This window comes from Arvicanthis niloticus, chromosome 2 (genome assembly GCF_011762505.2).
Source record: "Arvicanthis niloticus isolate mArvNil1 chromosome 2, mArvNil1.pat.X, whole genome shotgun sequence".
NCBI classification, from domain to species: Eukaryota; Metazoa; Chordata; class Mammalia; order Rodentia; family Muridae; genus Arvicanthis; species Arvicanthis niloticus.
The window spans coordinates 116249375-116271394 of NC_047659.1; the positions used below are offsets into that span (position 1 = coordinate 116249375).

General features: G+C 40.2%; 1 protein-coding gene across 8 annotated transcripts in view; it reads right to left on the reverse strand.

Annotated features, from left to right (window-relative positions):
* The window catches only part of Ralgapa2 (Ral GTPase activating protein catalytic subunit alpha 2), a 271068-nt gene that overhangs the window by 187416 nt on the left and 61632 nt on the right, over positions 1–22020 (reverse strand). For all 8 annotated transcript variants that reach the window (XR_013108860.1, XR_013108861.1, XR_013108862.1 and 5 more), the window contains exons 5-10: positions 16270–16313; positions 14951–15128; positions 13700–13815; positions 12453–12591; positions 10505–10704; positions 6954–7181 (exon numbers count right to left, since the gene is read on the reverse strand). Coding sequence is in view for 3 of the 8 variants with exons in the window: in XM_076929914.1 (XP_076786029.1) it covers positions 6954–7181; positions 10505–10704; positions 12453–12591; positions 13700–13815; positions 14951–15128; positions 16270–16313 (905 nt within the window). In the remaining 5 variants the exon portion in view is untranslated. The remainder of the gene's footprint in view (positions 1–6953; positions 7182–10504; positions 10705–12452; positions 12592–13699; positions 13816–14950; positions 15129–16269; positions 16314–22020) is intronic.

Sequence of the window (22020 nt, forward strand, 5' to 3'; positions counted from 1 at the left end):
GGGTAGAAGCTGGAGGCTGCTAAAAGGACAGCCTCTTCTTGCTTTTTGTGCCTTTTTCTTCTGCTTCCCTCATCTTCCTTCCACCCCACCTTTGTTCATTCCTGCCTACTTCCTTCTCTGACAGTTTTCTACATTTATCAGAACACCAAGTACAGCCACAAACTTTAAAAAGACTGGCCCTTGTAACACTGTGCACATTTGTCAGAACTTAAAAACAAAACAAACAACAATAACAACAACCACAACAATACCCTTATGTGTAAAATGCACAGGCCAGAGGTCAACATTGGCTGTCTTTTCCAATAGTCTCACCTTCTTATTTTTATTAAAAAAGATCTTTCACTCGATTTAGACTCCGGCTATTTGGCTAGACTGGCTGATCAAGAAACCACAGAGGTCTTCCTATGTCCACCTCCCAGTGCTAGAAACACAGCACAGGGTATGTTTTAGTACATGGGTACTGGGGATCTGAGCTCTTACTAAATGAGTCATCTCTTAGCCAATGAAATTTTTAATATTAAGAAATTTCCTTATATATTTGTGATTTAATGTGATAAGACTAAAAAAAAAAAAAGACTTTGAAGAGGAAATGCATTCACCTGTCGCATCTCAAATTTAGGACCTAATTCTATATGCAAGGTAGGCAGGAAGGACCCTGCCTACTCTACCCTCAAATGACTACTTTTCAGATAAGACACTGAGCCACAGGGAACCAGAAATAATTCCCAAGGTTACAAAGTTAGTTTTAATACCACCCCTAAGTTTCACAACAAAGAACCTAAAGACAGGCAGCTATCACTTCAGCATTGGTGCATAAGATACAGAAATGCCCAGGGTGGCAGCCAGATCACATCAAATTCCAGAACATAAGAATCAGCATTATCAAAAGATTACAAAAAAAAAAATGCATGAATCAGTATTCTGCCATGTAACTCAATAAACATAAAAGATTAGACAAAGGATATGTTGTTTTATTCTTTCTTCCTAGATTTTAAAAAATTATTATGTTCCCCCTCTTCCCCTCTCTATCCCCTTTCCCACCCAGATCCCTCCCCACCCCCTCATCCTGTGATTGCTTTCTTCTCCCTCCCCACCCCCTCATCCTGTGATTGCTTTCTTCTCCCTCCCCACCCCCTCATCCTGTGATTGCTTTCTTCTCCCTCCCCACCCCCTCATCCTGTGATTGCTTTCTTCTCCCTCCCAAGTGGTTATTGGGTAGGGGAACAGGACTGAAGCCCTGAGGGCCAGCAGAAAGAATGGAAACAGGCAACCTCAGGTGTGTGTGTGTTGGGGGGGGGGGGGGCACTCTAGAATATACTTAAATAAAGGACCTTAGATGAAGTGCCCTATGGTGAAGAGAGGGAACTTGTAGAGTTCACTTTCAGTAGAAAGACAGGGCATCAAGTGGAGGGATGGGGTTGCAATCCCATAGTCAAAAACTCTGACCCAAAATTGTTCCTGTCTAAAGAACTGCAGGGACAAAAATGGAGAAAAGCCTGAGGAAAAGAAGGTCCAGGGACAGGCCCAAATTGGGATCCAGCTTAAGGGGAGGCCCCAAGGCCTGACACTATTACTGATGCTATGGTGTGTTTACAAACAGGGGCCTATGATGACGGCCTTCCAAAAGGCCGAACAAGCACCTGAAAGCAGATATTTACACCCAATCAATGGATAGAAGCTGGGGACCCCTGTAGTTGAATTAGGGAAAAGCTGGAAGAAGCTGAGGAGAAGGGTGACCCTATAGGAAGACCAGCAGTCTTAACTAACCTGGATCCCCAAGATCTCTCAGACACTGGACTACCAACCAGGCAGCATACAGCAGCTGATATGAGGCCCCAACACATATACAGCAGAGGACTGCTGAATCTGGTTTCAGTGAGAGAAGATGCACCTAACCCTCAAGAGACTTGAGGACCCAGGGAGTAGGGAGCTCTGGTAGGGTGGGGTAGGGGGTAGGGACATCCTCGTGGAGACAAGGGGAGTGGGAGGAGGTATGGGATATGGAACATTCAGAGGGTGGACCGTGAGGGGGATAAAGTCTGGACTGTAAAAAAAGATTGAAGGATATATTAAAAAAAGAAAAGGAATTACAGAAAAGAAAAAAAATCACACAAATAAAATTAAGAAAATTTCACAGTGATACTATTAATAGTAACTATATTTGCATTATTACATATTTATCTGTCAACCAACTCCTCGACCCTTCCTTCAATCCACTCTATTTCTTCTATACTTTATTGGCTCATTCAGTCTATAAACACTGTTGATTCTCTGTCTCTGAAGCCTGGCATTTGCTTATTGAACATTATTTAGAAAAACTTTACAAAAAAAGAGACTATAGAGACTATTAAATCAGTCCTGATAAAATATAGACAACTGAGTAATCTAAATCTGAAATAAAGGCATAGCATATTGTCCTCTTCACAGAGAGCAAGGAAGACTTCTTGTATAGGGGAAAATAAAGTTATTTTAAAAATATCTCTACAAACAGTCACACAATATGATATATAACATATTACTAAATATTATTAGAAATGCGCTGTCAATTTGAATAAAATCATAACTTCAAAAATACACATGATCTAAGGAACAGAACATCTAGATACCAGCTATATCAGAACCTGAAGTAAATTAAATCTCAAAACAAAACAACCCAAACTAAAAGCTGTGTGCATATAGGTTGGGCAGAAGCTAAAGCTAAAACTGAGAGAAATACAGGGAAATCTCTAGAACACAGAAGAGAGAAAAGTAAGCAGAGACAAGAAAGGTCATGCAATGGCAAGGTCATCAGATGGAGAGCTGGACTGAGATGCAAAAATGGAAGAGAGCAGTATGCGAGAATGGCTGAGCTCAGAGGACAAATCCACAGGCATCGATCACAAAGGCAACAGAAGAGATACAACAATTGTATAGTACAACTGCTAAAACCAAGGGCAATCTGAAAACATTAAAAGCAGCCAAAGGAGAGAAAAGGACATTTTCTCCAAAGGAACAAACTTCATGGTTTACTGTGATTATCAAACAGAAGTCATGAAACAAAAGGCTGAAGTTATTCAACGTGCAGAGAGCACATGGCTAGTATCGTACAGGCAGAACACGGCATCCCAGAGAATATACTTCAAAAGTGAAAGCAAAAGACAGACATTTTCAGATAAGAAAATTTGTTACCAACAGTCATGGACTAAGGGAAGTACTAAAAATTATCCTTCAGACATAAAGGGAAAATATTCTAGGTCAGAAATTTGACCAAAAAAAAAAAAAAAATTGTAGAATCCTAAATGAAGAGAGAAAGAGAGAGAGAGAGACAGAATGTGTGTGTCTGTGTGTATGTGTATATGTGTGTGTTCTGAAAAGTATGGTACATATATGTGCATTCATTTTATAATGTGGACTTCAAATACATAACAAATTCTATAAGCTGAGATGTTAGAGAGGCATGATGCTCTCTAGTCATTAAACAACTGCAGGACAGTGTAATACCTACCACATATGTAAGTGCTGAAGAAAGAAGAAACAACTAGCCCTCCCCACCTCCACCCCCCCAAAAAAAAACCCAAACCCCTCAGTACAGGGGTTTTCCCCCTATGGATTCTATATTACATGGAAGTAGAATAAAGCTATAATCAAAAGACAGACGTTATAATATTGTATTTAAGAAAAAGTTTTTTTTAAATCACATGTAATTTGTAAGATGAAATCCAAACATATGTGTGAGATGTAGATAGTAAAAAGATAGAAAAATATGTGTCATGCAAACACCAAAAGGCAACATGTTAACACTACACAAGACAGATTTTGAGAAATATTCTATTTATAAAATTAGAAGCTGCTGTCTCTCCATCAGATCACAGCAATCACAGGAAGTTATGAGTGGACATGACTAGATCAGTGTACTGGGAGGGGCCCAGCCCCAGCAGATACATCTTTAAAACAACTCCTACACCTAAGGCTCAGGGAACACCACAGAAGGATTATAAATGCCAGATGACCAGGAAGTCTGCTTTGAGATTGTATCTTCTACAGTCGCAACAAAGCCTGAACAATGACGTTATCAACAGAAACATTGACAAACGTGGTCATCTGGAAAGAAGGTACTCTCGTGGAATCCCACACCTAGATAAAGAACTACAAGTAATAGTGCTGAGGGAGAATTACCCTCCCCCAGGTGGATGTCAGTTGGAAAGGAGATGGGAGAGGGAAGAGGGACAGACGGGGGCCTGCAGGGGGCTGAACAGAGGACAGACAGGAGATGGGTTGGAGGGAGAAAAGGGCAACAAGGAAATGATGCAATTAAATTTCAACTTTAAAAATAAATTTAAAAAAACATGAAAGCTTCTTAGCAATAAACTATTCAATTCACAGGAATGTACAGCAACTAAAATGTATACTGATGCTACAGAGAGGAAAATCTAACTAAGTTAGTCTGGCTTCCTGGCTAGCCTAAGCACTAAGTTTGGTGATCACACCATTGAGTAGTCAACTGCAGGTCTCCTACCAGCTTTGCTACAGAGGACAGCTTTGGCTGAAGTCATCAAATGGGTTAAATTCTCTCCTCTTGAGAACAGCTTCACTTCACTGTTTTGCTCAGGGAAAGTTGTTCTTTCAGCTATCGTCTCTGATTCTCCAGGGACAGCTGCTTTTTGGCTACCCTAGGATGAAACATGCCTGCTATACACTTTTGAACTGCAGAGTTAGCTATTCCTGGACTTTAAATGGCATGGGGCATAAAGCTATTTAGTCAGCAACTTTTCTTTAAATTTGCAGAACAAACCCAGACCCTCTGGTGACTTATGGATAACAACAGTCTGTGTGTCAGAAAAGCAAACTAACCAAAATTCAGAAATAGTATCATTCCTGCCAAATTCAAAGGCCTACCCATTTATGCCCATGCCCAAAATCAGTGTCTATGGAGCCTTGTGCCTGCAACACGTCACAAGATGGCTTCTTTTTCTAAGACACATAGGAGCCCTCATTTTCCAACTTTTCAGCCTGTTGCCAATAAAGCACTTCCTTTCCCATCACCTTCTCTCTTACCAGGCAGCAATGAAACTGGACTTCCTGTATTGTCTTCATCAGTGTTTCTATTGCCATGATAAGCACCACGACCAAAATCAAGTCAGAGAGAATAACAGGTTAATTGACTCATGCATTCCCATCACTGTTCATTACTTAAGGAAGTCAGGACAGGAATTCAAACAGGGCAGGAACATGGAGGCAGGAGCTGATGCAGAGGCCATGGAGAAATTCGGCTTATTGGGTTGCTTCTTATGTTTCCCTCAGCATACTTTCTTATAGAACACAAGGATGGCCTCACCCACAATGGGCAGGACCGCCCACATCAGTCACTAATTAAGAAAATGCCCAGGCTTGCCTGCAGCTGAATCTTAATAAGGCATTTTGTTAATTAAGGTTCCCTTCTCTAGTTTGTGTCAAGCTGACATGAAACTAGCCAGCACATGCAGCTATGCTGCAACTGATGCTTGTGCAAAAATACTGCAAATGCTCAGACTTTCAAAGGAAAAAAGGAACATCTATGGCTATAGCAGGATACTCTCATTAGACAGAAAACACAAACACAGAAGATAGCTGGGAGAGAAGCCAGCTGTCGCAGGCTGTTCATTAGACCCTCCACTTCAACCTGTCCCAGTTTTGACCTCTGTCACTCTGAGGTCTGTGCAAAATCACTTCTTCACCTGATTTACTCTATCTCCTGCTGCCCCGTCCTGCTATTAAGATTATATACTGAGGTTTTCGTCTCTGCTTCAATAAATATCCCAATTGTTACTATTTTTCATTTCCAATTCTGTTTTCTCCTCTTCTACTATGTATTTATATTACAGTTTCTTGCTTACTGCAAAAATGTTTATGTTTTTTTTTTTAAATGTTAAATGCACTCATGCCAAGGCTTCAACTTTAGAACCAAAGTCCAAAGTCCTTATAAAATCTTCCTGGCTCTGATTTGTATGGTGAGAAAAGTTTGGCTTATACATTCCTAAGTGCAAGAGAGGCCTAAGATTATTCTACCCAGATAATCTCTGGCCACATGTACAAGCCTAAATAAATCAATAAATCAATAAATAAATCAATAAATCCCCACTCAATATTTTTAAAGAACCAAAAAAAAAAAAAGAGAGAGAGAGTTTTGGAATACCTTCTTGAAGCCTCTCCTCCCCATTTCTCTCTCTCTCTCTCTCTCTCTCTCTCTCTCTCTCTCTCTCTCTCTCTCTCCCTCATACACACACACACACACACACATTCATTATAGGGAAAGTACAACTTTTTCAAAGTGCCTCTGGGTTGTGTGAGCACTGAAGCTCTTAGACACTGGGTTCACTAGGTCTACCAACCAAACCCTGAGCTGAGTTTGCTATGGGAGCATGAAAGTATTTTTGAATTTTCCATTGTTACATAGATGAAAAGAAAAATGTGGGTCAGAAAAACTTGTGACAAACTAAAAGTAGGACTGGAAGGGCCATTATTTAGGACAGTAATTTAGGCCAATTCATCAATACTATTGCTTACCATGTCCTAAGTAAAACCATAATGCTACAGTTCTGATCTGAAATGCACCAATCTTCCCTTGTGTGACTTAGTCCTGGCTTGGCACTACTGGGAAGTGGCATAGATTTAAGAGGTATGACCTAGTGGGTCATGGCAGGTTGTGCCCTCAAAGAAGACTGTAGGACTCTACAGTCTTGATCTCTCTTTTTTGCATCCATCCATGAGGATGCGAAACAAGCCTCATCTGCTTCCTGTTCCTACTTTAATATACTGCCCTGCCAAAGGCCCAAAGGAACAGGACCAAGTGACCTTGGACTAAGACCCTTAGAACTGAGACAAAATACAACTCCTGTATTTACATTGATGCCCCTGCACATGTGTTAGAGCAATGGGAAGCTGACTAACAAGAACAAAGATGACATCAACTTTATGACTGTATAACACACACTGACCTGTCGAAATACTTCATTCACAAAATTCACATAACCCCGTGTTGACAGAAGGATCCTCTGCACCATTTCATACACTGTCCGATGCTCCTCTTCAATGCTACAAAGACTGGAGTTGCTGAGTCTTCGGTCAGACAAGGTGCTGCTGTTAGAATGGCTTTTGTCCTGCTCTGTGGACCCAGCACCATCCAGCTCTGACACTTTCTCTTGTATTGCACCACCACCAACAGTCTGAAAAATGCCATCACAGATCTCAGCAATCCACATCCTCACTCACCAGCACCTAGCGAAATGTGAGTCTTGTCTTGCTCATTCCTTTTGGGTTTGTGAGTGTTATGAGACTGGACTCCTTCTCTAGTCCTGCAACACTAGACTAGAGAAGGAGTCCAGTCTCATAAATGTGAGCATGTGCTCTGCCACTGACCCACACCCAGACACCCAGGTCTCTGCTTGTGTCCAAGTGCTCTGATTCCCAGCAGCTGCACTAGAGCAAGGTGAACATCAGCAGTCACCTCAAGCATGGACACCTGAACCTCTACTTACCAATTTCCTAATTAACCAAATGATCCGTCCTCAGCTCAGTGAGTTTAACAGGAAAATGACTAAGTTATTTCAGGAAACAGGACTGTGAAATCTTGTCAGCTAAAAAGTCTAATTTGCATTTGTGAAATCACAGAATAAGTTGATGTGTAAGTGCAATGTGTGCCATCATCACACCAGGGCTTTATACTTACACACTTACTGTGCTATCACAGAGGTGTGAAAACTTAGAAGACTGCTTATAACAAAAGTACAGAGAATCACCTGGCCCAGGTGCAAAAGGCTGGCAGTTAACATTTTTCATCTTTTAAAACATTGTTCTTGGAGGCCCCAGTGGCCACATAAGAAATCCAATGACCTTGTTAGTAAGGCAGCATAGACTAGTTCCAGATAAGCCAGCTCTCTTTCCAATTAACACTAGCACGCTTGTGGATGAAGTCACCTTAGATCCTCCAGACCAGCCATCCACCAGCTAAAGATCACCACCCAAGGGCCCATGAAATATATTAGACATATCAAGCCAGATGCTGTCCCACTAAGTAAAAACAAAACATAACGTTAAAGGGGTTCTGCTTTAAGACACTAAGTTTTGAAGTGATTTATATTATAGCAATGAAATAATTAGACTAACACGAAGAATTATGTAGCATCAAGTCATTTATACATAAGCTCCAGACCTAAGAAGACTGCTTAGTGGGTAAAGCACTTGCTGTACAATCATGAAGAACTGCCTCTAGAAGGAGACCTGGCTTCCATGCACCAGGATGGAATTTAAAGCTGTTGTTGGCATGAGACCATCCTGAGAGTCAATGCAGAGACAACGTTTAGTCCTCTGGTACATGCAGAAGACTTACCAGTGAAATAACCAACCTACCAGGACCAGGCCAGCACTACCATGGATCAGAAAACCACACACTGCCACTTATTCCTTACCTCAAACTCTCTGCCACCCTGGCGCCCTCTGAACCCCACAGCTCATACTGAGAGACAGGAATTCTCAGTGTCACTCTAAATATGGACACCCACTACCCATGAAGCAACTCTTAAGGGCAGGGCATGTCTCAGTTGTTTTGTTGGTGATGTCTGAGTGTGATACCACTGGGTTCCTCTATCCTGATCTGCTAACACGATCAGCACATCCTATCACTGCCTCTGCAAAGTTCAAGAACAACAGAGAATACTACAGCAGGAGTCAACTGACAAGTGTACAAAATTTTTCAGAGTTGTCAGCTTGTTTATGTCACTGTTCTACCCATTCATCCCATGGGCCTATAGATCACTGGGAGAGCTGTCTCAGAATTAGTAAAAGTGATGTTTTATTAATATAACTAAAGAGTTATAAAAACAAATATGCTCAGCTGCCTTGCTATCTCAATTTTTTTTAAATCCCTTATAGACACAGGACTGACTAACCATGGACTACAACTTCCCAAAGGTTTTAGTCGACTGTTTCAGGTATCGTTGTCACAGTAACAAAGAGCCAATTCACAATGGAACCAGAAAGTCCGTTAGGCCCAGATTTACCTAGTACTAGGAAAGCTAAGGCCAGAACACACATCATTAGCTGTTTTCCCCCATCAAAACTACTAGTTCTAAACCAAGAAAAGGACTTAGTTTCACTTGGGAAACTGAAAACCAAAAACTCTGCATATATAGCAAAAGTACTTTGTAGCAAAAACGTAAATTCTATTGTGAAATGGAACTTTAAAGTATATTTTTAAAGTCTTTTATAAAACTAGTATATTGTTTGAAAACAGTTTTGATCACCTTGATAAGGACAGTAGTTTTTTTTTTATTGTTTTGTTTGTTTTTGACACAGGGTCTCTCTACATAGCCCAGCTGTCCTGGAACATGTTTTGTAGACCAGGCTGGTCTCAAACTAAAGGAGATTCACCTGCCTCTGCCTCTGCCTCTGGAAGACTAGGATTAAAGGTGTGCACCACCACACCTAGCTCACTCACTTTAAATGTATGAAAGAATATCATAGTTCAAATTTGAAATAAAAACTTTGAGGAGACAAATACATTCATACTGTTTTCATTTCATCTTCTTTCAAAGTATAAAGTTGAGGGGTTTTGGTTTGTTTTGAACTATCTCTCAGCAAGCCCTTTGTTGTCTTACTGCACTTTTATCCCCGAGATTCTTTTGAAAACAAGTTTGCCCTCTAGGTCTCCAGTGAGTCCTCTATAATGAATCCACAGGCTATAAACTGCTTGGTGTTCCTCCTCCTTCCAAGACACCAATAACCTTGAAATACAGCAACTTCTCATCTGCCTCCTTCAGCGTATGCATTTTTCCAGCTTGGAGCAATGTCCTATTTCTGGAGCCTTCTTGACATCAGCAAACCTTCAATAAGTGCACTACACTTGCTGGCCCTGTTCTTGGGGACAGGAAAAAACAATAACCAACCCACATGAAGCCATGACCTCTCAGTGATGCGACTGACCCCTAATCTCTGAAAACAGTAGTACTCTACCAAGTACACACACTGAAGGCCCTCCTACCTGAGAAGTCTTTTCTGAAGGCCTCAGAGAAAGGCGGACTTCACTGTAGGAACAGCATCATAAAGCAACAACTGCCCCAGGAGCCCGAGCTGCTGGCCCAAGCCTCTCCTGAGATGCCAGACGCTGCATGACAGCATGAGCCCTCTCCATTGGCCACATCTACAAAACATAGGGCCTTCCAACTGGTGACTGGTGACAGAAAGGCAAGACTCTGTGCCTGTGCTCAGAAAACACAACACAAGAAGGAGAAAGAAGGGAGGCAGGAAAGTACCCACAAGAGCTATAGTCTCAGAATGCTGCTTGCCCCTGAGACTGCCTTCTTATAGCAATTCCAATATTGCATAGCAAGTGCTTCTGACCAAAGCTCCCTCTAAAACCTCAGGCCTGCAGACAAGTGAGCCAGTAAATCAAACCTACAAAAACCATAGCTCTAACAATCAGTTACTTTGCTAATATGCTAGTGTGTTTCTTATGCAAGAGAAAGAGATTTTAAAATGATGGCTGTCATACCTGGATGATTTTAGGCAATACATCAACTCCATTTTTAGTGTTTTGTGTTGCAGTTAGATACTTTTTTTCCAAAAAGAAAGTTACAATCCATTTAATGAAAACAACACGAGCTGCCATGTATGAAATTTTTGTACTGTAAATTGTTTCATTATCTCGAGTTACAGTAACATATACTGGCTTTGGTCTCAGATGGGGAATTTCTGATAGAAAGAAAAAGAATACACAATTAAGTTAGTGAATCTTAACATTACATAATCCCTATGAACTGTTCCAATTAATAAACATATTATATATATTTGGTTGTTTGGATAGCAATTAAAAGTAATAACCTATAAATGTTTAAAAATAGCATATTCTAGCAGGTTTGATTCTTATTTTGCCTTTCAATATAAATAAAAAGAGATGGCCATTATTGCCTACACACTGCAATAGTATATAGCCACACTAATTGCTCTTGTTAACAATTTTTAAAATTATTTGAGACTATAATAGTGAATATATCTTCATTTCTAGTATACTTAATTTAATGATTTTTTTATGACTGAAACAAATGTAAAAGCATATATGAACTTTAACAAAAAATATCTAAAGCTGGACATGGTGGTATAAGTCTGTAATTGCCATACTCAGATAGCTAAGATTTTTCATCTATATGAACTCAGAAACTCATGTTTCATCTTTGAAGTCTCAGGTACCACGTTTTCAAAAGAGAGAGTCAGTCTTTAAGTTTCATCAAATATGTATACTGTATGGCTGAATCTGAGACACGAATTGCTGTACCTCCTACCTCATATCTTAACTACTTCTTACATTTCTGGAGTACCTTAATGAGGCCAAAAAAATATTGACAATAAATAACTTTTTGTTGTTATTTCTTTTTTTATTACAGAATCTCTACCTATAGCCAACGTTGGCTTCTAACTCAGAATTCTGCTGCCTCAAGTTTCCAAGCCTTAGGACTGAAGTTATGGGCCACCGTGACCAGTTTCAATATATAACTTTCAACCTAGCAACATCAGCAATGTATGTGTTTCTATAATGAGCACCTATAACATAAAGTCAGAAACAAATTTTGGAAAAAAGATGTATATAACAAAATACAGGTCCCAGAACCTCTACAGTTTATAAAATGCACCAGGCTTCAGCGAGTCTACCTTCTCATGTGTCTGTGTCCATTTCTGTTTGTAAGTGAGTGACTGTGTGTGTGTGTGTGTGTGTGTGTGTGTGTGTGTGTGTGTGTTGAGTTAGTTGGGCATGTCCTACACTCAGAGTAGAGTTCTTTGTGACCTCTTCTCCTCCAAAGTTATTCTTAATTATCCATGAAACTAGTTTCTGTCTTTATAGAGCAAAAATTTATAACCACTTTCACCACTTTAAGGGATGATTCCATCCTGTGAATCCTAATTTCCTATAAAAGGTAACTTTGGGGGCTAAGTTAAATGTTCTTTTCTGTTTCCCAACATTCTGGGGGCTTCCTATCTGTAGACTGTCCCATCACAAAACATCTCCCCCATAAGCACCTGTCAGTATCCTGGTAGATAAAAGCCCCAGCATAAAGTGCATTCCTCCAGCAGCTGTGCTCCCTAGGCTGGCCTATCTAGCTATTGAGCAGGATGTGGCATCACTAAAACTCACCACATATAAGAGAAGACTGAGAAATGCAAAATATCACATTAAAAAGTAGCAACATACAAAAATATCATAACACATTTTACTATTACAGAAACCATGCTCTCTTTATTTCTATGAGGCACAACCTCTTAGTGAGTTCACATCATTGAATCAGTGATTAGGTAACTTCTCACAGCAGCACTACCATTCAATATACACATAAAGTGACTATTTTGCTTTAGAACAGTCACAGGGATTGCTATGGAAGCTACTGTACATGTGTATGTATGTAGCTTCCCTATGGCTAGCACCCACACAGGAATCAAACAGCACTTACCAAGTACAGGCTTGTAGATGTTGGTTAACTTAGTAAATGATGGAAACAAATGAGGAAGATAATACTTTCGAAACAACGTAAAAAGAAATTTAAAACCAGTATCTTGATTCTCCTTATTCTTCCACTCCAGGCTTGCAGCCTTTAGATAATATGTGGGAAAGAATATTTGATATTTACAGTTTAAATTAACATATACAAACAGGAAATATTAAACTACAATTCCTATTGTAAATTTGCAAATGACAATATTGGTAATAATGTAGAGAAACTGTATCTCATCAAAGCTCAGAAGAGGATAAGAATTGCAGGTATTGTAAACCTGGCCAGGAACCCATAACTAGGTGTCAAAGGCCCTCGGGCATATCCTACTAATTTTGCTAAAGGGACACACTATCAAACTACCGACTGAATACGCCTGCTCTTTCCTACAGATGGGCACACCCCACAGCCCTCATCAGAGAAGTTTCTTCCTGCAGTGAATGATGGTTACTGTACAGGCTCCAAACTGTTCATGGTGCAGTGAATAGCAGCCCAAAAGAACACCTGCATTACCCTTTCCCCATAGCTCAGGAATATCAGAAGAAGGGATAGAATACTCTAAATGTCTGAGGTCAGGAAGGACTATAACAGAATAGTTGTTGCTAGACATGCAGGGCCTGTCACAGTGGCTATGGATGTCTGCACAACGTTCTGAAATGGACAGAGAAGCAGCTTCTGGTAGGTGACAGCCGGTAGGTGGAGAATCAATTTTCTTCAGCAGTGTGGACCAATGGTAGGCCCTGCACTCATGCACATCTGGGCAGCTCTAATTGTACTTAGTGGGTTATTTTAAAGAGAAGCTGGGTGAGGTGGCATACTCAAAAGGCAGATGAGATCAAGGCCAACCAGAGCTACACAGTGAGACCCTGACTCAAAAAAAAAAAAAAGTAGGAAGGATGATGGAGGAAGGGGAGATTCAGAAAGAGATATGAAAATGATGTAAATATACTGCATTTGTGTATGAAATCACTAATACACACACACACATATATATACATATGTCAAAATACCTTAAAAATTCATAGAAAAGTACTCACATCATGTCTTGCTGAACTGGCCCAGTAACAATGCATGCCCTGTTTTTAATGAATCACTACACAAAATTGCCTCAGGAAAAGCAATACAGTCATACAGAAAGAAGAGAGGTAGTAACTCTCCATTCTATGAAAATAAGCCCATCAGTGAAACAGCTATGATTTTTCTCTGACCTGAATAACCATGTATTTCAACAGTATTTGAAGAAAAAAGCAGGTTTGGTCCTCAGCGATCTTCTCCCCTGATATGGCCGGCAGAAGTGGGGTGATTTCCTCTGGGTATATTTTTGCTGAAAGGCAGGAAATAATGAGAGTGTATTCACTACAGCTGAATTTTAAATAAGGTTTTAAAATGGGCTTTATCATACACATTTATGCAGCCACTGAAATGTCTCAGACTTAATCCCAAGCCAGTACATACAGGATTTAGGGCCCAGTATAAAGGTCCACAGAGGCCTCTCTCTCTCTGGACAATTCTTTCCCATTCAAATCTGTCTTGGTGAGCCTAAAATCCAATGCAATGAAGTGGTCCACAGTAAGTTCTCACAGAACACAAATAGTCCAGTGAGGTCACTACTGTCCTTTGAGACATGCTACATGGACAAACATGGCTGGTAAAGTAAGATGAATGGCCTCTTAAAGCAATAGTGATGAGAGCAACAGGCGGTGGTTTGGGAAGGCAGGTTTCAATGTCATCAGTGGTACAGAACACTCGTGTGAAGTACATCTTTCCCTGCATTCTGCTCCTGTTTCGGTCACGTCAGAAATTTCCTCATTATGATTTAATAGAAAACAGGCTCCAGTTTTTTTGTTCTGGTTTAGTTGGTTGGTTAGGTGTTTGATTGACTGATTTTAAGATAGTGTCTCTCATATCGCCCAGGCTGGCCTCAAACTTATTAGGTAATCAAGGCTGACCTTACGATCCTGATGCACCTGCCTCCTCCTCCACCTCCCAAGTGCTGGGATCACAGGTTTATGTCACCACTCCCTGTACCCAGGTTTTTCATTCTTTTTTTGTGGTACTGTGAGTTGAACCTATGACTTTGATAATAACGTCTTTGGGAATCCTCTGTGAACCACAAGGAATAATTCCTCTTTGGGCTTCATTTCTATTCAAGAACATCAACACCAAGGAAAGCCTCAGGATAAGTTCAAAAGGAATTCAGGGACTGGAGAAGTGTCTCAGAAGCTAACAGCACTGAGTTCGCTGATCTTCCAGAGGACCAAGTTTGGCTCCCAGCACCCATGTCAGGTGGCTCACAATCTAACTCCAACCCCTCGGGGATCATCTTCTTCTGGCTTCCTCATATACCCATACACAAGAGGCACACACTTACAGACACACATATATATGCACATAAACATAAATAAAAATTAAAATAAGAGGAGTCATTTCAGCATGTCACACCTGCTAATGCTGCTTACCATCAACTACACTGGGGCTAGGGTTGATGAGTGTCTCCAGCGTGCAAGGACCCCTGGATGACAAGACCGCTGGGAAACCAGGCACTAGGCAAGCAAAAATCAGCACCTGCTCTTCTGCACAGTTTGTCTGAAGTGCTTGAAGCCACAAAAGAAACAGTCTGATTCCTTCACATCTTATCTAAAAACAGAATTAAAAGCAATAAAAAAACAAACATTTAACCAAGATTTGTAGAAATGTTCTGCAATGTACCATCAGTCTTAAGAAAAAAGAGAGAGAGAACGTGTCAGGTGTGGTGGTATAACACTTATAATCCCAACACTTGGAAGTCTGAAAGAAAAATCTCAACTTAGAGGCCAGCGAAAAAAGAGAAAAGGAGGAGAAAAGAGAGAGTAAGGAAAGAAAGGAAGAGAGGGAAAGAGGGGGATAAAGTACACAGGCTCTTCCCTCAGTAACAAGCAAGAATGCAATACAGCACAAAGATTTAAAGCTTGGGTGCTGGAGAAGAGAACCTGGGTTCAAATTCATCCTCTACTACTTTCTGGCTGGGATACATGGAAAATCATTTGACTTCTCTATGTCTTAATCACCCCATCTGTGAAACAGCAGGACTGAATGAGCTAACATGCACATGAAGACACATGAAGGCACATAAAGCAGTGTCTGGCTCCCACTGGACTATTAATAGTATTTCATTTTGTAAGGCAACATCTCCCCATCACCAATGCTCAGTTGTCCATGGAACAATGGTAGAGACACTCTGCTTCCACATTTACACTATGTGAGAACAGAGCAGAATTTCAGTCATCTTAACAAAACATTCTTTGGAGCTAAATGAGACTCTGAAGACCTGGCTGAGTGACAAGGCCATGTGTCTATACTCAGCTGCTTCCTGCACCATCACCATGATCTGAATGGTGAGCAGCACCCAACAGGAAATGAACAAACACACCCCTTTTTCACTGTACACTCACTTCCATCTCTACCCTATTTTTAGAATTCAAAAACACACATTGCTCCTTTTCTGTATTCCTAAATACTAAGTCAATAAAAGAAGATACATAAGTAAACAAGAATGAAAATATGTTATCAGGTGCAAATGAAACATGCTGGAGGAATTCCCATGGCCTTTAATCACAATTATCCATAACTCAAGTACCAGAGGATCCAACACCCTCTTCTGATCTCTGCTGGCACTAGACACACATGTGATGCATATATATATATATGCAAGCAAAATACTCATACACATATAACAAAGTAAATAAACCTAAAAGAAATTTAGAGCAATATTCCATTACACTTTCATAAAAAGGATTACCTTAATAGAATTTCCAGTGTGTAAAAGCTTCTTTAAAGTTGAGCCTGGAAGTTTAAAACAACTGATTAGAAATAGAGTATACAAACCAATATCTAAAATATATAAGGGAATATTAAATATCTATGTTTATTTTATTCTATTTTATTTATGTATGTATACATGATACATGTATGCATTAATGTGCATGTATGTATGCACACTGTGGATGCAGTTCTCCTCAGAGCCAGAAAAGGGCACAGGATGGATCCCTGGACCTGGAGTTATGGCCAGTTGTAAGCCACCCAACGTGTGGGTGTTAGGACTAAACCTGGGTCCTCTGCAAGAGCAGCAAATGTTCTTAACACAAAATACGTTTAAAGACCAGCTTTAAAAGGGGGAAAATGCATGCCATTTTCAAAATGTAAGACTGACCTTCAATGGCAAACAACATCACATGAGAAAAGATATTTTTTTAAGACAGCAGTACTTTGATTATGAGCCGTTTTAATTTTTTTTTTAAAAGACTCTAAATAACTGATATTCCTACTACAGAGCCACTTGTTCATCCACTTCATTGTTGCTCTACTCACAGTAGCTAAGAAATGGAATCAGCCTAGATGTCCATCAATTGATACAAGGATAATAAAAATTTTGTACACATATACATTGGAATCTTATTTGGTGTTAAAGAAAAAAATTAAAGTTGTAGGTAAATGAGTGGAACACACACACACACAAAATTAGACTGATTGAGTCACCCAGGTCCAGAAAGACAAAAGTCTCATGAAACGAGAGACCCTAGAGGGCCCGAAACAACACAGGGTTCTGTTGTTCTCTGCCTTATGTCTCAATCAGTAGGTCCTTTCATGGGATCTACTTTGTGACAGGGGCACAAAGAAATGACCCCTGGGCTACTGATTTGCAAAGATCACAGCAAGTGACCACTGGAGAAAGAAACAGAACTTTCTGGCATTTCTAGACACACTGTAAGTACACAATGGTCCACTGAAGGAAGTAAAACTCATCAAAAATTGTTTTAAGAAACCTTGTCTCAAAAAAACAAAAAAAAAATTGTTTTAAAATATAACTATAAAATTACTAGAAGAAAATAGGCCCAACCTAAATGTGAAATACAACTATAAAATTACTAGAAGAAAATAGGTCTCGTGCGATGGCACACTTAGGGGACAGAAGCAGGTGGAGTTCAATTAATTCCAGACCAGCCTGTCTGCACAGTGAGATGGGGGTGGGGTTGGAGGCTGGGGTGGGGTGGGGCAAACGTGAGCAAACACAGTAGATCTCTAGGACTTTGTATTAGTAACCAGTTTCCTATCCTGTGACCATCTGAGGAGCTAGTGGCAATTGATGGCTGTTGAGGGAGAGAGAATCAGTTTTCTTCAGAGCTGAGGGCCCAGAGAGCTACAAATCCTCCAGTGTATGGTCTACACCTATGCACTTACAGGAAGCAGTAAAAAAATTTCAATATTTTTTAAAGAGAGAGAGAGAGTACATGTAGTTTAGAGGGGAAAGTGATGGGACAGGTAAGAGAGAAATGAAGGAATGCAATGGGCAGTAGACATGATCCAAATACACTATATGTATTCTCTGAATGGTAAATAAAATATCTTAAAGATTCCTAGATGCCACTAAAAAGTATAATCCATAAAAATTGGTAGATTGAATGTCTTCAAATTAAAAACATTATTCTTCAAAACATAATAAATTAGAGAAAATATTTCCAAGGCATATATCTGATAAGACTTCTACCAAAATTATTGAACTCTCCAAAATCAAAATAAAATAAAACAATGTAACTTTTAAATGGTTAATCTTGAAATATACATGTTACTAAAGATACACAGAAATCACATGAAAAGTTCAAGACCATGAGTCAATGAGATAGTGCAACCAGCTGGAGGATGTTAGTGTCCGCCTTTAGTCCCAGCACTCAGGAGGCAAAGGCAAATGAATCTCTATGAGTTTGAGGCCAATCTGGGTGAGTTCTAGGACAGCTAGGGCTATACACAAAGAAACCCTGTTTTGGAAGACGAGAAAGAGAGAGGAGAGGGGAAGAGAGGAGAAGACAATTACCAAAAAACTAAGCAGTGACTCTAATAACTGCTGTTAACTGGACTGTGAGATTGCTTTGAACATTAAACATACTCTACAAGAGATAGAAAAGCTTATGTCCACATAAATACCTGTACACAATGTCTAACAGTATGTTTATACATAATAGCCAAATATGAGAACCAACTGAATACTATCAGCAAGATAATAGATCAGCAAATGGTAGCAAAGCCATACAATGGAAAACAGTTCTACTCAGAAATAAAAAGGAATGAATTATTAGTATATACCATATATTGAATTTCAAAATAATTATCACATAAAAGATGCTGTGCTGACTAGTTTTATGTCAACTTGATACAAGCTATTGTCATCTGAAAGAAAGGAACCTAAACTGAGAAAATGCCTCTGTATCCTCAGGCATAGACAAGCCTATAGAGGATTTTTTAATTGGTGATTGGTGTGGAAGGGCCAGACCACTGTGGGTGTTAGTAAATACCCTGAGCTAATATGTTTTGGGTTCTATAACAAAGCAGGCTGAGCAAGCCATGAGGACCAAACCAGAAAGCATCATCTCCTGCCTCCAGGCTCCTGCCCAGTTTGAGTTCCTGCCTTGGCTTCCCTCAGTAGACTGTATAAGTCTACTGAATCAGGATATGTAAGTCAAATGAACCCTTTTCCCCTCAAGCTGCTTTTGGTCACAGTGTTTCATGACAGCAATAGTAACCCTACCCAAGGCAGACACCAAACAAACAAAAAAGAACAATGCTACATGAGTCTATCTAAACAAGACTCTAGACAATGAAAAGGCAGACTAATTTCTTTTGATTTGAAGAAACCCAACTTATAATTTTTTTCTTTTACAGATTTTACTTTCAGTGTCATATCTAGTGAATCTTATGAAAATATATTAGTGGTTGGGGCTGGGGTAGGAAAGAAAAGAACAAAGGGATTACTAAGGAGAATGAGGAAGTTTTGAGGGTGATGCTGCATTCATATTTTATATATATAATGTTTATTCTATCCCCTTCCCCAATAAAGCTGTTTTCTAGAACAATAAAATAGAAATCAGAGCAGGTGGCCTAGATGTAACTAGGTAAGAGACTAGAAGGATGGAGGCTTGTGATCAGACAGAAATCCATCTGATAACAAAGGGCAGGAAGCCTCTTAAGGCTGGAGAAGAGAAACAATGAGTTTACGGGTAACAAGAAGGATCAGAAGAGAACAAAGTCACAAAAAAAAAAAAAAAAAAAAAAAAAAAAAAAAAAAAAGGGGAAATGAGGCAAAGAGGCACCAAGCTGGCACAGTCCAAGGAGAGGGGTGCCAAACCACTTCTGGAATTAGCACTAAATAAAAGAAGGCCATGACCTCATCTGTATATTCCTGAGGGACACAGAAGGAGTGAGTCTCCAAGAAAAACAAGGTTTCAATGACCAAGGAAGTGAAAGAAAGGCCACACTGCGGAGCTGCCAGCAGCTCAGCCAAGAGAACTGGCTCCAAGCTCACAGGACATTAGTTCCAGCCACTCCTTCATAAGCTGAGACATGAACTTGGCCCTATGGTTAGCTCATCCTGGCTGAGGCACTTGTGAGAGAGTCCTAGTGTTAAGTGTCCAGGAGGCCCAGCCCTAAGGGACAAGTGGGAAATGGGATGGACAGCTGCCAGTGAATCAGGAAAGGTTTTCCAACTCAAGCTCCTCGGAGGTGGGAGCAGTTAGGTAAGAAGTCTGAGGAAAGGCTTGTTATGTTCTTATGTCCCACAGTGTGGGCACACTGGGTAGCCCCCAGTATAAACCCGGGGACAGTGCTGAAAAGTCAAAAATTATATTTCAGTTTACTTATGCACTTGGTTTTTATACTATAGAGGAAAAACTGATTAAATGAATTAGACTTAGTAATCAATGACATATATAAAATACATAACCGAATACTGCATGGTATTGAGTATTTTTTCACTGATTCCTATCTCTTTAAGCCAAAAGATTGCTTATTTTTAGCAGCTTTGCTATAAAGCATCTCTAAGTACAGCTTTTCAGCCATTAAACAAACAGGGACAACGGCACTGTGAACCAGGTAGAAAACCTACTGTGTGGATGCTGGTGGACAGGAACCTCTTTCAAAACAGATACTCATAGAACCATAGTCCTGTGTATCATCGCATGGGCACACCAGGAGCAGTTCATCCTGCTCTCACATTAAACATCCTGTTTTGCTGTCATCACCATTACTGACACACCACTCTCTGCCAGCTCTCAATTACTGTCAAGCAGCTACTTTAGCCACTGTAATTTACAAGCTTAAAGCTAACTGCAGGAAAAGCTTCAACAGTTTTGCATTCGCTATCAGCAATAAAACTTTCCAAAGAGTTCAGTCCCAGGGTTGGAATCACTTAACAGGGCCTCTATAAACCTGGGATAATGGATCTATATTTACTTCCCACTATAAAACACAGAGTTGAAATATGCTTATTATTTTCACTGATTTACAGCAAAAAGCTAGCCTTAAATTGCATTTGTGTGTGTGTGTGTGTGTGTGTGTGTGTGTGTGTGTGTGTGTGTGTGCATGTATACAGCTTAGAGAACAAGTCTCCATGGATTCCAGGGGTTGAACTCAGATCATATAGCTTGGTGACAAATACCTTTACCAGCTGAACATCTTGCTACCCCTCCAATAAAAAAATAAATTAAAAATTAAAATCCAAAACAAGGACAAACTGCAAACTATTACTTCCATTAAAACTGTTTTAAGAGAAACAGAATGTCTCTGGTTGCTACAGACTGATGAAAAAAAGATAGCAAGCAACAGACACAGCATGGTGGCAACTGATGTTTCACACTGCCTGCCTCCTGATAGAATGTGGATACTCAGGTAGACTGGAGAGCTCAGGTAGACTGAAGAGCTGGGGGTGGAAGCTGCTTTCATTTTTAGGTTTTCTGTGTCATGAGTTGTCAATTCTACCAAGGGACAGTAAACTGCACTGAATTACAACACCAGGTTCTAGTCCAATATCTGTATTGTAGAGCAGTCTTCCATTGACAAGGATGCCAGACTGACAGTTGAGAACCCAGGGTCAGCTGGGAGGCAGGCTGTGCTGTTCACAGCACACCCCTCTCCTGACACCTGGGTTTCATTACAGTTTGAGTGTCTAGTGTTAACTCAGCCAAGACCTCAAGTGACAAGTCACTGTTTAACAAACTCAAGTAAACTAGAGAGGAAGCTGTGGCTTAAGACACACAAAGTCAGTGTATATAGTGACAAATTAACAGCCTCTTAAAAACAATCCTAAGATCAAAAGGCTGTGAAAGGAACCCTTCTGTAGAGCAAGAGTTAAGAGTCTCCATCTGGACATTGTGGGCCACATCAGGCCACTTGGGACTTCCTTACTCCACAGTCAGTAAACATTCACTCCAAAACTAATACTTCACTTTGTTCAGCTGCTACCTAGCCCCTAGAGGTGTTACACAGACATCCACTCCCATGAATGCTCTCAGTTTGTATCCTACATCAATACACACATTGCCAATCTAAATTTCAAAATAAGGGCTAGAAAATGGGTTTGGCAGTTAAGAGTACTTACTGCTCTTCTAAACACTGACCTGTTCACAACCACTATAACTCCAGCTTCAGGAGATCTGACTCCTTCTTCTGGCACTCATTTATACATGCCACAAACATGTGCGTGCACACGGATGCGCGCACACAC